This window comes from Lagopus leucura, unplaced genomic scaffold, assembly GCF_019238085.1.
Source record: "Lagopus leucura isolate 7727_CA_CO unplaced genomic scaffold, USGS_WTPT01 27-62_obj-0_obj, whole genome shotgun sequence".
NCBI lineage: Eukaryota > Metazoa > Chordata > Aves > Galliformes > Phasianidae > Lagopus > Lagopus leucura.
Window position 1 is genome coordinate 22,032 of NW_024967527.1, and position 14,393 is coordinate 36,424.

Consider the following 14,393-nt stretch of genomic DNA (forward strand, 5'->3'; position numbering starts at 1 on the left):
GGAGTTAAGGGCTGTCCCCGCCGAGGCTCCGCCCCGCCGGTGCCAGCGCTCGGGGCGGCGGAGGCGCAGCTCCGGGCCGGGCGGGGGTCGGGGCTGCGGACTCCGCTGGGCCATGAGCACTGCGCTCCCCCCCGCACCGCCGCTGCTCGTCGCGGAACCGAGCCGGGTCGGGCGGGGCGGAGCGGCCCGGCCGTGACCCCGCGGGGATGTGAATGGCGCGGGGGTTGCTCGGCGGGGCCGACATGGAGCGGGAGAAGCTGCCGCGGAGGCCTGGCTCGGCGCTGCGAGGGGAGCGGCCCGAAGAGAGCGAGACGGGAGAGGCGGCGGGGCCGTGGCCGGGCTGCGGGAGGATGCGGCCCTCCTCGTACCGCGCGCTGCGCAGCGCCGTCTCCACCCTGGCGCGCATCGACGATTTCTACTGCGAGAAGATCGGCACCGGCTTCTTCTCCGAGGTGTTCAAGGTGTGCGCGGCCGCCGAGCATCCCTTCGGGGGGGAGGGGAGGGCGGGACTGGGTGTCCGGGTACCAGCGGGGCGGGGTGGTGGGAAGCCTGGGACCCCTGAGAGCGAGGAGGTGCCCGGCGGTGGCTGCGGGAGAGCCCCGCGGCCGCGCTGCTGTTGTTCCCCGGGGGAGGGGAGCGGTGTTTACAGCCAGGCCGGGCGTGGAGCTCCGGAGCGCTGCCACCGGCGGGCGGCGTGGTGGCCGAGGGGGGTTGGGTCGGAAAGCCACGGTGGGGGATCCCGGAGCCGGTTCGGAGGCGGGAGGTGCGGCCGCCTTCTCGTGCATCCTGAGCGGGGCGGGTGGGTGTGTGGGGTCCGTCTGAAGGGGACGGTGCTGCGGGGCTGCCTTTGTGCCACAGGTCCCCATGGATTGGGATGGGCGCAGGTTGCTGGAGTGGGGACGGTCACGCGTGGCCGTGCCCAGGTGTGCTGGTGGGGGGTCTTGGCGGTGGTGATGGCACTCACTCCCAGCCCGTCGAAGGGCTGCGTGCTGTGTTCGCTCCAGGGAGAGGTGTGTACACATGTTTTTGTGCTCAGCGTGCTCTGTATCACACTTATTATGGCTTCAGCCCTTTCTGATAACAGCTTTGCTAGATCAGAATCCCCCCACCTCTTCTGCAGCCCCCCTGAGCACTGCTCTGCAGTGTGGCCGTGGAGGCCATGCAGAGAGGACGCTCCCAAGGCCATCCCTCCCACTTGTCTGGGGCCGTGGCCTCACAGCTGGCCAGGTTCCTCCTATTGATCCTTGGCTGTGAGCACGCAGCAGCACCTGGAAGCAGAAGGAGGCATTTAATAAAGCCAGGATATTTAATAATGGATGATCCCGGATCTCTGCCAGACCATGGTTTCTCCATGCTCATCGTCTCTGCTCCCACACTATACTCACAGTGTCCGCAAAGAATTTGCGGGAGCAGAGGATGCAGGGGTGGGAGCTGGATAGAACCACAGCAGCCAGAACAGGAGGTTTCAGGTTGGGCTTTGTGCAGGTACAGAGAGTTGAGGCCAGGCATTGAGCACAGTGGGGCTTGGCAGGGTGATGGTGCCCTGATCTTGCAAGGAGGATGAAGCACAGGGTCACGTTCCACCCACCTCCCTCCACCCCACAGTGTTTTTCACAGCTGTGGGCATTTGCAGCCGCCTGCTTGGCCCTGCTTCATTCCATCCCTGGTGGGCGTGGGAATGAGGAGGGGCCCACACCTCAGTGTCCTTAACCAGGTGGCTTGGTCCCGGGGTGCTGGCGCAGCACAGCCATCTGATGGCGTTTCCCTGCCCACCTCTGGCCGAGCCATTGCGGCTGTCCCAGGGTGTTCCCAGCGGTGCCCCCATGGAGCTGGCCCTTGCTGCTCCCGGCAGCAGCTGGTTCTCAGTGTGATTCCAGAGGCCCACCTGCTTCCTCGGCCGCGCAGGCATTGCAGCGAGCCGCCTCTCCATCTCACTGATAGACAGAGCAGATTGAGCTGGCTGTGTTCGTGCCAGACATTTTCTCCAGCCCATAACCTGCTGTTGCATCTCTTCTCGCATCCGTCCGTGCAGCACCCTGCCTTCCCCTGGGGCTTTACACAAACATGCCATCCTCCAGAGTTGCTGTCTCCAGGATGCAGCTCCCCAGTGTGCACAGCCCCATAGCTATGGGGGGCAGCCCTTGCTCAGGTGCCCCCTACCCATCTCAGCTGGTTTCCCTGCTGACCTTTGAGGTTTCCTACTTATTCGAAAATGACCAATACAGCTCATGAATGATACAACTCTTATCTGGTGCCCTTCGTTGGCAGACCACATCTCGTTCCACAAAGCCAGGTGGAGCAGTGACAAGGGTGGCACCAATGGGGAAACAAACCCAGGCGGGTGAGCGTTGCTGATGCTCAGGTTCTCATTGTGAGCGGCCTGATTGAGCTTCCTGTTCCTGTGCTTCCCAGAGGAAACCTTTCTTGTAGGGTCTGCCTTTTCTGCACAGGGAGCAGCTTTTCCAGTCCTGCCCACTGTGAGACCTGTTGCACTGCTAGGATCCCCACGAGCTCAGGTGCAGCTGTAAGAGTTGCCTGTGGCATTTGCTCCTTGACCTGCACCCCTCTGCCCATCCTCATGGAGACACAGGGATGAGGGGACGAGAAAGGCACCCAGGCTTTGCTCAAGGTGTGGCACCCCCAGGTGTGGGTTCTGCCCTGCATCTCTCCAGGAGCACAGGCTGCAGGGCCGTCTGCTCACTCTGATTAGCATGCTCTTTAAATAAGACTCTAATTTCCGCTGTTAAAAGAGCTCAGGTCCCTTGTGCCCAGGCTGGGGCTGCAGCCAGCCCCGTCCCTTCCCCCAGCCCTCATGACAACAGATGGGATGGGGCCGTGGGGATGCAGTGCCGCAGGTGGGATGGGGGGGGGGGTATGGGGGGTTCTGGGAGGTGCTGGGGGGCTTAGGCAGGGGGTGAGTGCTGGCTGCCGCCTGGGGGCCAACAGGCTGCTGCCTCCCCCAGCACTCGACTGAGCTCAGCTCTAGGGAATGTTGCTGGGATTCCTGGGCACAGGGCCAGCACGTGGAGAGGCGAGAGGGGACCCGTGCTGCCAGGGGAGGCTCTGCTGCCCGCTGCCTTCTTCTGCCGATGTCAGGGGGAGGATAGAAACCCCCGCAAAACAAACATGCGAGTCACATGGTGTTGTGGCTTGCTATGCTTGAGAGCCACCACTGCTTCCTGAGGACATCCAGCTTGCTGGAATGGTGCCACAGCCTGGCCAAGGTGGGGAGGGGGCACTGGGAGAAGATTGTGCTGCTTGGAGACTGACTGTGGTCCTAGCAGGAAATTTCACAGCAGGGTCTTCCTTTCTTCCCCCTCCCCCAGGATCTTCCAGGATTGTGGCATTAACACCATACAGTGCACTCAGACCTGACTCAGCCTATCACCGTGTCAGGAGGTTAATGACCAAAGAACTGGGCCATGGGCACATCCTGGCTACATGATCCCATCCAGCACCCACTAGAAGATTGTTCAGTGATGCTGGCTTGGATCTGATCATTCCCATGGTGGGCAGCCGTGCCATGGCACATGTTACTGCTACCAGGCATTTGCATAGCACCCATGGGGCTGAGCCAGCTGCTGGCGCCTGAGAACAGCCAGTGCCACGCCAGGACTGACCCATCCAGTCCCACCAGCCCTGTGATGTGATGTGTGGGAGGGCAGCGCTGCCGGCTCAGCTTGGCGCTCAACAGTTGTGGGACTGCAGATGGAATGGGGACAGGCTCCTTCTGGGCACAGGCACCAGATCTGGTACTCAGTGAGGATTTTGGGGCACACTGTCCTCCCTTGTGCAAAGGGTGGAGGTCTCCGCAGGCTGGCAAGGAGGTGATGCGATGTAACCAGAGTGGGGTGGCAGCTGCTGCTGAATTATTCAGAGCCCCTCCATGAGCCAGGCTGTGCTGCTACTTGCTCCAACCCTGCCCAAGGCTGGTTTGGCCTCAGTGCACCCAGGCAGGGATTAATAGAGAGGGGTCCTTATTAATTCCTAATTCCCCTCCAGGCCCTTCAGTGGGAGGTGCTATTTGCATGCAGGGAGCCTCAGCTGATGTGCGAGGGCCACATGTGGTTTGCCCTAGGTTTGGGGAGGGGGGGCACGTGGGGAGGGCCCAGCACAGCAGCTTCAAGCAGCATCGACTAAAAAGGAGAAGAGCAGCAAGCTGACGGAAGCGCTGAGGAATGCCCGTGCCTCCATGTGTGCTGGGGTGCAGCTGGGGCTGAGCGAGTGCCCCCCCAGGCAGCTGCTGTGGATCCTGTCCTTCCTCCTGTGACAGCTTAGGGGACCCTTTGTGCCATCTTCTTGACACTGGGACAGGGGACCCTATGCTTGTGCCTTCACCCCACACATGCTGGGGACCATGGTGGGCCAGGGGTGTCCATGTTTGGCCACTTTCCTGGTTGCTGTTGCTGGCAGGGCGCCAGCCCACAGCTCATGTGACAGCCTTGGGCTGGCTAAATATACAGCATCATCCAAGTACCGTGCCCCCAGGGCTGCTTGGGAAAGCGTGTGTTCCCTCTGTCCTCAACCCCTTGCTATGGGGCCTGGCTGCATAGTCCATGCTGTGATCCATTCCTGCGCTCTTGGGACTGGGCTGTCACAGTGATTCTGGGGGTCTGGGCGTGTAGAGGGGGTGAACAGCATGTGGGGTGCTCCAGGGATCTTAGGTTGTGTGTCATGAGCATGAGGGTTCTTGGGGTGTTGCTTTGCTCAAAGAGCTCCCCGCTAACCCTGGGATGCCCCATACCTGGGGTGTGGGGACCCCCAGAGCTGAGCTCCCCCTGCACCCACTGCAGGTGCGGCACCGCCAATCCGGGCAGATCATGGTGCTGAAGATGAACAAACTGACCAGCAACCGGGGCAACATGCTGCGGGAGGTGCAGCTAATGAACCGCCTCTCACACCCTAACATCCTCAGGTTCGTCCCATTCCCTGGGACTTGGGGCTGCTGTGGGGCTGGGTGAGCTCCTGGGGCTGGATCCTCCCAGGTCATGCTCAGCTCCTCTCTTCTTGCAGGTTCATGGGGGTGTGTGTGCACCAGGGGCAGCTGCACGCACTGACGGAGGTGAGAGAGGGATGGTGGTCATGGGGCCAGGGAGAGGGTGTTAGTGACCATAAGGGCACTTGGTGTGTGGCTGGGGGAGCTATGGGAAGAGATCTGGGGACCCAGCAGCGTGGTAGGATGGAGCGGGGTGCAGCAAGGCAATGGCTCTTCCCACCAGTACATCAATGGTGGGAACCTGGAGCAGCTGCTGGACAGCCCCGTGCCCCTCTCCTGGTCCACGCGTGTCAAGCTGGCACTCGACATCGCCCGTGGCCTGCGCTACCTGCACTCCAAAGGCATCTTCCACCGTGACCTCACCTCCAAGGTATGGGGCATCCTGATGCCATGAGTTTCCCTTACACGCATCCCAGGAGTGGTGGTGTTAAGGTGGGGGCTGACAGGAGGTCCTGCTGTGCCCCCAGAACTGCCTGGTGCGCTGTGAGGCCAATGGCTACACGGCTGTGGTGGGTGACTTCGGCTTGGCAGAGAAGATCCCCACCTACAGGTCTGTCTGTCCATCCCCATCCTCCAAGCAAGAGATTCCAGCTCGCTTGGGATGGGAGCAGGAGAGCAATGGATGTTTTTGTGGGGATGGGGGTGGTGGGGTGATCCCTGGTGGGAGGACTGATGGGGGATGGATATGTTCAGGAATGTCCAGGAGGAGTGGAGAAGGGAATGGTGTTGGTGACCTGGTGGTGGGTGAGCTGGGACATGGGGTGCATGGAGGAGGGTTGGCACAGGGAGAAGGGGATCTGGGGAAGTGGGACCCTGACATGCCACTGTGTCCCCAGTGAGGGCAGCGAGAAGGAGCCACTGGCCGTGGTGGGCTCTCCCTACTGGATGGCACCTGAGGTTCTACGTGGGGAGATCTACAATGAGAAGGTGACGCTGCATGGGACCACCTGGGCATGCGAAGGGAGAGGGAGAGGGCATCCTAGGGGGGCTGGAGGGGAGGGCTTGCTACATGGCTTCAGGCTGCAGCCCCCTGCAACTCCCTGCTTTCTGCAGGCTGATGTGTTCGCCTATGGCATCATCCTGTGTGAGACCATTGCTCGTGTCCCCGCTGACCCTGACTACCTGCCTCGCACTGAGGTAACTCAATGGGATGGGAAGCAGAGGCTGGGCATGGCAAGACCAGGGCTGGTAATGTGTCACCTGAAATGTGAAAGGTGACCTTGTCCCCACTGAGGGTTGCTCCAGGGTCCCCTTTTGCTGCACCCAGCCCAGTGCTGGCACCCAGCCTCACTCTTCCTTGTCTCCCTGGAGCAGGATTTTGGCCTGGACGTCACCACTTTCCGCACCATGGTGGGAAACGACTGCCCTACAGCCTTTCTCCAGCTGGCGTTTCACTGCTGCAGCGTGAGCCCTTGCATCGTGATGCCCTCATCCTAGCTTCCCATTCCTTGCCTGGGGTGGGAGCTGCCCCAGAGGGCTGGAGGGGCACCAACCTCACCAGGGTCTCCTCCTTCCTACAGATGGAGCCCACTTCTCGTCCCTCCTTCCTGGAAATCACGCAGTGCCTGGAGGGTGTCCTGCAGCACCAGCTGGGCACTGAGGGTGCCAGGACCACCCTCTTCTGCACTGGGGACAGCGTGCCTGCACCCAGCACAGTGTCCACATTCAATGGTATGTGAGTGTCCCAGGAGTGTGTGTTGCCCATCATTTTGGGGGAGAGGATCTGTGGGACAGCACCCCATTGCCCTCTGCCCACATAGTCCCCACATTCCACTGGTAACTCCCTCCTGTGCCCCAACCCAGGAGTGGCCATGAGGGCGGCTGGCCGCGCTGAGCAGTCCCCGCTGCGTGAGCTGGGAACACAGCACCTGCAGCCGGATCAGCACCTGTCCCGCAGCCACTCTGACGTCTTCCCCCCCAAATCATCCATCTCAGAGCCCTGCAGTGAGGCCAGGACCAAGGAGACACCAGCGCGTGTCAACCCCTTCTCCCAGCGTGAGGACCTGAAGGGGGGCAAGATCAAGCTCTTTGACATCCCCAGCAAGTCGGTCATCTCACTCACATTTGACCTGCCCCCTCCAAACCCACTGCAGCTTGCCACCCCCATCACTCCTGAGCCAGCCGTGGAGGTGCAGTGTGACTTCTCAGCACCCACCACCCCATCCCGCAAGTGCCACTCGCTGCCTGCCTCCCCCGAGCTGCCCCACCGGGGGGGCCTGGCGCTGGGCGTGAGGTCCCCCTCCCGGCCCCCTGCCCCTAAGCAGTGCCGCTGGGACAGCGGAGAGCCGAGAATCCCATCCAGCCCCACGGTGGAGGAGCGGAGAGGCTGCGCTCCCCACCACCCTGAGCCGCCACCGCAGCTCCGCACTCCTGCATCCACTAGTGGCACCTTCATCCGCACCTTGGCCTCGGGAAGCAATCCGTGGCAGCAGGAGCCACTCAATGGGCAGCTCCTCAACAGTCACCACCCTGCAGCAGTCAGCAAGCCGCTGTCCTGGGGCAGCGGGCTGGAGGATGGCTTTTCTGAGCTCAGCATCCCCTGCGCGGCAGCGGCGCTGGAGCGGACGGAGTGTGCGGCCATGCTGCCTGGGCATGGCTCCAGCATGGTGCTGGAGCAGGACGAGGTGCTGCCCTGCCCTAGCTGCTGCTTGGGGCCCTTCAGCTTCACCTCTGTTTGTCACCGGCCAGCACCCAGCCCACCCCGCTACCAGAACCTCAACTGCGAGGCCAAGAGCCTCCTCTGCCACGACCGCCTCCAGAAAGCCCAGGGGTCAGCGGAGCCTGGCCTGAAGCTGCCTGAGGCACAGTCCTAGTGGTGGGGACCCCGCTGGGAGCCTGGGGTGCCCCCCGCTCCATCACAGCTCACTCAGCACATGGAAGCCCTTACTGCCTGGGCGGCTGAAGTGCAATAACACTGCTGCTCCAGGCAGCAGGGTCAGTTCCCCGCAGGTCTGAAGCCTGTGGGACTCCCCTGTCCCCATGGGCTAGCCTTCAGTGGGCTCTCACAGCTCCTCGGACTGAGGACAAGCAGGGCTGATCAGGGGGTGTGAAGCAGTGTATGTGAGCAGTGGGGGTCCCAGCTGCCACCCTGCAAGTGTAGGACACCCACCTGGTCCCTGACACAATGAAACACCGTGGTATACAGGTGTCCGGGCAGGGGCCAGCACTGGGGGTCTTTGGGCACTGAGCCCCCAGCGAATGTGTGCTGTCCTGCCTAGCACCAGGGACTCATCCACATTGCTCACCCCAAGCTGAGGGCACCCTGCAGCCCCCAGCATCTCTTGAGTGGCCAGGGGATAAGGGAGGGACAGGAGTGGGAGCCGGCTTTCCTCCCTCCCGCACAACGCACTGGTGAATGCAGAACTGTTGTGTTTCTTTTTTTTATTATTAATAATGATAATAGCTAGTAATATATAACCAGCTTATTTAAGGTGTTCAATAAAAACTGAATGTCCCAGCAAGTTGGGCTGATGCTTGTGTCTCTTGGGGTACACATTGAGCGGGATGGGGAGCCCTGGCCTGGGGGTGACAGGGACTTGATCTGACTGTGCCCCATTGGGGCAGCTTTGGTTCAGTGTCACCGAAGTGGCCAACTCAGTTGTTAGCTTCAGAGAAATAATGGTTTGTAGTTTGGGCAGTTCCAATTTACGGTATGGTAGTTTTTTGACACGTTCAGTGGGCATGGTGGGATGGGCTGACATTTGTGTGAAATGATCTTAGTGGTCTTTTCCATCCTTAATGATTCTGTGATTCTGTGATCATTGGATTTGCATTGTGGAGTCTTTGTCTTAGCAGTAAAGAAGAAAGCAAGCAGCAGACAAGCTTTGTCTGTTTATTTGCTGCAATATGGGGTCAGCCAGCGGACAACGTGGAGCAACACGTGCACCTCTAAAATGCCTTTAACAGCCTTGTGCTCTTCAAGCAAAGAGATTTACATACCAATTAATCAACTAAATATGGAACGCGCAACCCCGTAATAGAACACAACTTCCTCTGCTCTCGCCAGGCTGAACATAAACCGGGGCTATTCTGCACGTGCGTGGCAGCTATTTAAATTCCCAATGATTTGTCTTGCAAAATGTCTGGCGCAGGACGCTGCTTTGGAAGTGCATGGTCACACAGTGCCATCCTAAAGGTCACTGCTCTACTCTAATCAGTAATAACACCCAAATGCCAACTCCGGCGGTAGCTCCATCCTTGGGCTCATGTGCTGCGTGAAAGCTGAAGCAGAGAGGATGCGGGCGCTGAAAGGGAAGGATGTGCTGAGTGGGGCTGGGACGGGGTTTTCCCCATCTTTCCCCTTTGCTGCCTTCCTTGCGCACCATGGTGTGAGCCGGCCGTGTCACTGCTCTCGTCACATGAACGGGGAGCTGGGCCCTGCTGCCTTCTCGCAGATCCAGAGGTGCAGGTCGTCTGGCCCCTCACACTGCGCCGGTTTGATGTTCCCACGGCTGATGACGGCACATGACCCGTTGGACTTCGGCTGCCAAGGTCTGCATGGGGACATAGCAGGAGCACCTGTGGGGCTGCCCCACACCGGCAGCATCTCGCCCCAGAGGTGCTCCCGGTGTGCTCGGAGTGCAAGGGCAGGCAGGGGCTCAGCAGACGGGGCTGTTCCTCCTCACTAGTTTCAGACACCACAAGAGGAAGCAGATGTGAGCCAGGCTGGTGGCACACGTGATGGGGAGGGAGCGATGATTTCCCCTCCAGGAGGACGACGGTGGTGTGTGGGAGATAGGGATGGGGCTCAACCATTTTGCTTAGACCCCACTAAAATGTGCAGGTTCCTTCGTCCCTTCTCTCCACATCCTATGGGCACAAGGTTCAGCTTTCCCGTTGCATGGGCTCTGAGCGTCTCAGCCCAGCACTCACACATTGGCTACTGAAGGGATGTAAAGTGTTTCATCAAGCCTCACCAGAGGAGGGGGGATGTGAGCACGGGGTACCTCTCATAAAGCGAGCCGTCCACCCAGAACCAGGCGTCTGTCAGCCCTTCACCGTCTGGCTCTTCCTCCAGCCAGTCATATTCGTACCAGGGGTACTTGCTCTTCTGCAGCCCGATCCAGTACGCGATGTCTGCATTCTTCAGGAAGCTCTGGAGAAGGGGCAAAAGGGCCTTTTGACACTTCCATGGGATTTAGAGGCTGCAGAGCCTTTATCTTCCCGCAGAACTCGAGCAATCCCAGCCCCACACCTGCTCCAGGAATCATAGAATCATAGAATTATAGACTCAGAGAATCATAGAATGGCCTGGGTTGAAATGGACCACAACGACCATGAAGTTTCAACCCCCCTGCTGTGTGCAGGTCACCAACCACAAGACCAGGCTGCCCAGAGCCACATCCAGCCTGGCCTTGAATGCCTGCAGGGATGGGGCATTCACAGCCTCCTTGGGCAACCTGTTCCAGTGCGCCACCACCCTCTGAGTGAAGAACTTCCTCCTAATATCCAACCTAAACCTCCTGTCTTAGTTTAAAACCATTCTTCCTTGTCTTATCACTATCCACCCTTGTAAACAGCCGTTTCTCCTCCTGTTTATACTCTCCTTTTAAATATTGTACGGCCACAACAAGGTCTCCCTGGAGCCTTCTTTTCTCCAAGCTGAACAAGCCCAGTTCTCTCAGCCTTTCTCCATACGAGAGGTGCTCCAGCCCTCTGATCATCTTAGTGCCCCTCCTCTGGACACACTCCGAGAGTTCCACATCTTTCTTGTGCTGCCCCCTTGTTGTTGCATGCCCCCAGCTTTGCAATGCCCTGGCACTCAGCTCTCACTCCCTACCGGCACAGTCCAGCGACTCCAGGATTTGGTGATCAGGAGCTGAGAGTATTGCTCCTCGCACTCTGCCCTGCTGTCATCCCACGTCTTCTTGTCCGTTGAGATGAAGAGGCACTTTCCCCGGTACAGCAGCCAGCCTGAGGGGCAGCAGTCTAGAGACAGGGGCACAGATCAGCTCAGGCACTCACTGGCGTCTGCAGAACCCCATCTCCTGCAGAGCTTCAGCCTTTCAATCATCCCATCTCCACCCCATGGCCAAAAAGCCACCATCCACACTTCAATACTACAGGCATGCTGGGGCTATGGCCATACCTATAGCCGTGCAGGAGCGCAGCAGGGTCACGGTGCTCTCACTAGCATTCAGCCTTCCCTGCACGCTGTTCAGCTCCTTCTGGGTTGCAGCCAGGGCCCCTGAGACATACGCCAGCTCGGCCTCCCACCTGCCCAGCTCCTGCTGGCTATTGTTGCCCTGTTGCCATGCTTGCTGCAGCTCCTCTCGCACTTGTGCCAGCTCCTGTCGCATCTGCTCCAGGCTCTGGTCCCGCATCCGCACCTCCTGTGAGAAGCGGCCGCGCTCGGCCACCTGCTCCAGGGATGTGTCCTGTAGCTGGCGAGTCACCTGCCAGTCTGGGGACAGGGAGGGTGAGCTGGGACATGGGGATGGGGCAGCCTGGGTGGGAGGCAAAGGGCTCGGCATGGGGCAAGCAGAGCAGTGGGCGACCGCAGAGTGGGAATGGATGGGGAGGACTGGGAAGTATGTGGACTGAGTTGGGCAGGATCTGGCAGGGTGGGCTGGAGTAGGAGCAGAGCAGGCTGGGGCAGGATCAGGGCAGGAGAGCAGGAAAGAGGAGTCTAGCGAGGAGTATGGTTGATGGCAGCCAATGGAAATACCCATGATGTGCGAGGGACAAGTTGCAGCTTGGAGCAACTGGGACAGACAAACCTACTTCCATGCTCTTGAGCATAGTCTGTGGCACCCACCCCTACCTCACCACTCTCTCGTCCCCATATCCCAATGCCACCTGTCCCCACTCACAGCAGGCCCCTAGCACCATGGCGGCCACCAGCAGCAGTAGACTGACAGCCACCAGCCCCACAGGGACACAGCGCCGGCTGGAACAGCACCCTGCAAGACACCAAGTGGCCATCCGTCACCCTCTGTCACTTCTTGGGCAGCCCCAGACAGCATGGTGGCAACGTGGTGGCACAATGTGGGCTCTTCCTCTCTCCAAGGAGAGAATGGGAAGTGCCCTGAAGCAACATGCACTGCCCACATCATGACCTCCCACATCCCCATCCCAACCAGGCACTTACCTGGACTGTGCCAGGCCCCTTCCCCTGCTGTCCCCACAGGCATCAGCTCTGGTGTGATGTTCTCGTGGGGACTCTCAGCCTCATCCATACCAAGGGCTGTAGGAGGAAGGTCGGACAGCAATGAGGTGATGATGTTGGCTATATGGGGAGATGTGAGGATCCCATGGTTCTCACCTGCTTCCAGTGGCTGGCTGGCTGTGCCACGGCCCCTTGGCCCTTTGGCAAACCTCAGGTCAGTGTAGAGCACTCCCTGGGCCATGCAGACAAGCCCTGAGTCCTGCTGTCTTCCACCCAACTCTCTGGGGTGGTCTTTGCACCCTGGCTTGGTGTACAAAAGAGAAGTGAGGCCAGCTCTTACAGAAGCAGAACTTGGCTCTGAACCACAGCAGATGGGACCAGCGAGGCACAGCCGTGGGGACCAGCACCCTGCCATTGGCCCAGCACCACCAGCACATCCCCCTCCCACACTCCGAGAGCTCACAGTCCCCTGGGCACATACATGACAGTATCGGGCAGCCCAGGGTGTGAGTACAGACACAGCAGGGCTGCACCCGAAGGCTGGGAAGGACCAAAGCAGAGCTGCGCACAGGAGTGCCAGGAATGCTCCACGGGGGACTGAAGGTGCTCGTGGTGTGCATTTTCCCTTCGTGCATCAGGGAATATGGATCTCCTCCCACCACAATGTGCAAAGACGAAGTTTCGTTAGCTCCCACCCCATCGCCATGAAGATGGAGCACATCCTGCTGGGCATGGGGTGACCCGTGCCCAGGGAGGACACAGTGATGGCTGGGGACCTGAGTGACATTTTCCAAGGACAAGTGCCACCTGTCCCACTCTCCTGCCTGCCACCATGAGAGTGGTGGGATGGGGTGCATGGAGGAGGGTCAGATTGGATATCAGGAAAAATGTATTCACAGGGGGGGTAGTGAGGTTTCCCAGAGGGGCGAAGGTCCAAGAAATGTGGAGATGTTGTACTGAAGGACATGGTCAGTGAGCACGGTGGGGATGGATTAGCATTTGGCTAGGTGATTCCTATGATTCTAAAGGGACAGCAATGGGACTACTTATTACGACCCTTCAGGACCTGGGCCAAATATCCTGCTCACATTGTTGGCAGAGAGGAGAGTGGTGTCCAGTGGTAGATGGAGAGAAATGCTGGTCGGAACAGGACAATGAGAGCCACCAGCACTACTCTTCCTGGGGAGTCCCTGGATGTCATGAGATGCGCAAATTTTATATGCAGTGTGGAAATCCCTTTTAAGGATAGAAAGAAAAATGCTTCCACTCATTACAGTTATCGGATCCTACCACAGAGCCCAGCAAGGGACCATGTCCACATGGGGCAGGATCAGCCCTGTGCAGTAAACCTTTTCTCACCCTCACTCCAACGCAAGAAGTGAGTCTCTGCCCTCACCCTGCTGCACTTCATGGCTTGGCTCAAAATGACAAGAAATCCAGGGGACCGTGACAGTTCTCCGGTGTGGGAGGGGAAGTTCTGGCATTGCAGGGCCAATGACAGGGTACAGGTCCTTGTGACTCGTTGTTTCCTCCACAGCCACACAGTGTCAGCTTTCTGCAAACACCACCTCACTTCTCCTTTGCACCCTGCAACAGGTGGCTGCAGCAGGGACAGCACAGAACAGAGCCACCAGCAGCCCCATGGCCCAGAGCGTGCTCTACGCCGACCTGAGATTCGCCAAGGGGCCAGGGGGCCACGGCACAACCAGCCAGGTGCTGGAGGCAGGTAAGAGTCATGGGGACCTCACACCTCTCCACATGGCCAGCATCATCACCCATCGCTGCCCGCCCTTCCTCCCACAGCCAGCATGGACGACACAGACAGCCCCTATGAGAACGTTGTTCCGGGATCAGCACCTGTGGGGACAGCAGGGGAAGGGACCCAGCACAGCCCAGGCAAGTGTCCGGAGGGGGACAGGGATGGGGATGGGGATGGGGACAGGGGCCCCACTGCCCCCAGCAGCGTGGGTGACTCGTGGCTGCTGGTGTGTCTTGCAGGGCACTGGTCCCGGCGGTGCTGTGTCCCTGCGGGGCTTCTGGCAGTCAGCCTGCTGCTGTTGGTGGCCCTGGTGACCCTGGGGACCTGCTGTGAGTGTGGACGGCATGGCTGGGGAGGGAGTGGTGAGGCAGGATGGGGGCCAGAAGGAGCTCAGGGCTGGGGTGGTGCAGCTTCTCACTGGGCTGCCCCATGCTGCCTGCACTGCATGTGCTGCCTGCACCTTGCAGTACTGCCTGCACTGGGAGTGCTGCCTGCATCTTCCAGTACTGCCTGCATCTTCCAGTACTGCC

The 14,393-nt window shown here is 59.7% G+C and overlaps 3 protein-coding genes across 3 annotated transcripts in view; 2 read left to right on the forward strand and 1 right to left on the reverse strand.

Moving 5' to 3' along the window:
* Window positions 1-191: 191 nt before the first annotated feature.
* Window positions 192-8,457, forward strand: TESK1 (testis associated actin remodelling kinase 1). Its single transcript, XM_042893899.1, has 10 exons — window positions 192-461; window positions 4,794-4,915; window positions 5,014-5,062; window positions 5,220-5,366; window positions 5,464-5,546; window positions 5,833-5,923; window positions 6,050-6,133; window positions 6,311-6,400; window positions 6,517-6,667; window positions 6,800-8,457. The coding sequence occupies exons 1-10, from the start codon at window positions 213-215 to the stop codon at window positions 7,807-7,809; spliced, it is 2,076 nt and encodes a 691-aa protein (XP_042749833.1). The 5' UTR covers window positions 192-212; the 3' UTR covers window positions 7,810-8,457.
* An 893-nt stretch (window positions 8,458-9,350) lies between these two features.
* LOC122193177 (B-cell differentiation antigen CD72-like) lies at window positions 9,351-12,345 on the reverse strand. The gene is made up of 7 exons (XM_042893900.1): window positions 12,261-12,345; window positions 12,087-12,182; window positions 11,809-11,898; window positions 11,085-11,399; window positions 10,776-10,924; window positions 9,943-10,091; window positions 9,351-9,489 (listed from the first exon to the last, which is right to left on the reverse strand). Exons 1-7 carry the CDS (start codon window positions 12,343-12,345, stop codon window positions 9,351-9,353), a joined length of 1,023 nt encoding a protein of 340 aa, XP_042749834.1.
* A 1,382-nt stretch (window positions 12,346-13,727) lies between these two features.
* The window catches only part of LOC122193172 (B-cell differentiation antigen CD72-like), a 2,179-nt gene continuing 1,513 nt past the window's right edge, over window positions 13,728-14,393 (forward strand). The window contains 3 exon segments of the mRNA XM_042893895.1: window positions 13,728-13,830; window positions 13,908-14,000; window positions 14,103-14,192. Of these exon segments, the coding sequence (XP_042749829.1) occupies window positions 13,746-13,830; window positions 13,908-14,000; window positions 14,103-14,192 (268 nt within the window). The 5' untranslated portion in view covers window positions 13,728-13,745.

What these genes read in the sequence shown, in the direction of transcription:
- LOC122193177 (XM_042893900.1), bottom strand. Translation starts at nt 12,345, where the DNA reads ATGGCCCAGGGAGTGCTCTACACTGACCTGAGGTTTGCCAAAGGGCCA. An exon ending in AGGGGCCTGGCACAGTCCAG is followed by an intron (nt 11,899 to 12,086) that starts GTAAGTGCCTGG and finishes GGTGTCTTGCAG; the next exon opens with GGTGCTGTTCCAGCCGGCGC. An exon ending in GACGGCTCGCTTTATGAGAG is followed by an intron (nt 9,490 to 9,942) that starts GTACCCCGTGCT and finishes GTCCCCATGCAG; the next exon opens with ACCTTGGCAGCCGAAGTCCA.
- TESK1 (XM_042893899.1), top strand. Translation starts at nt 213, where the DNA reads ATGGCGCGGGGGTTGCTCGGCGGGGCCGACATGGAGCGGGAGAAGCTG. An exon ending in TCTTCTCCGAGGTGTTCAAG is followed by an intron (nt 462 to 4,793) that starts GTGTGCGCGGCC and finishes CACCCACTGCAG; the next exon opens with GTGCGGCACCGCCAATCCGG. An exon ending in GGGAGATCTACAATGAGAAG is followed by an intron (nt 5,924 to 6,049) that starts GTGACGCTGCAT and finishes TGCTTTCTGCAG; the next exon opens with GCTGATGTGTTCGCCTATGG.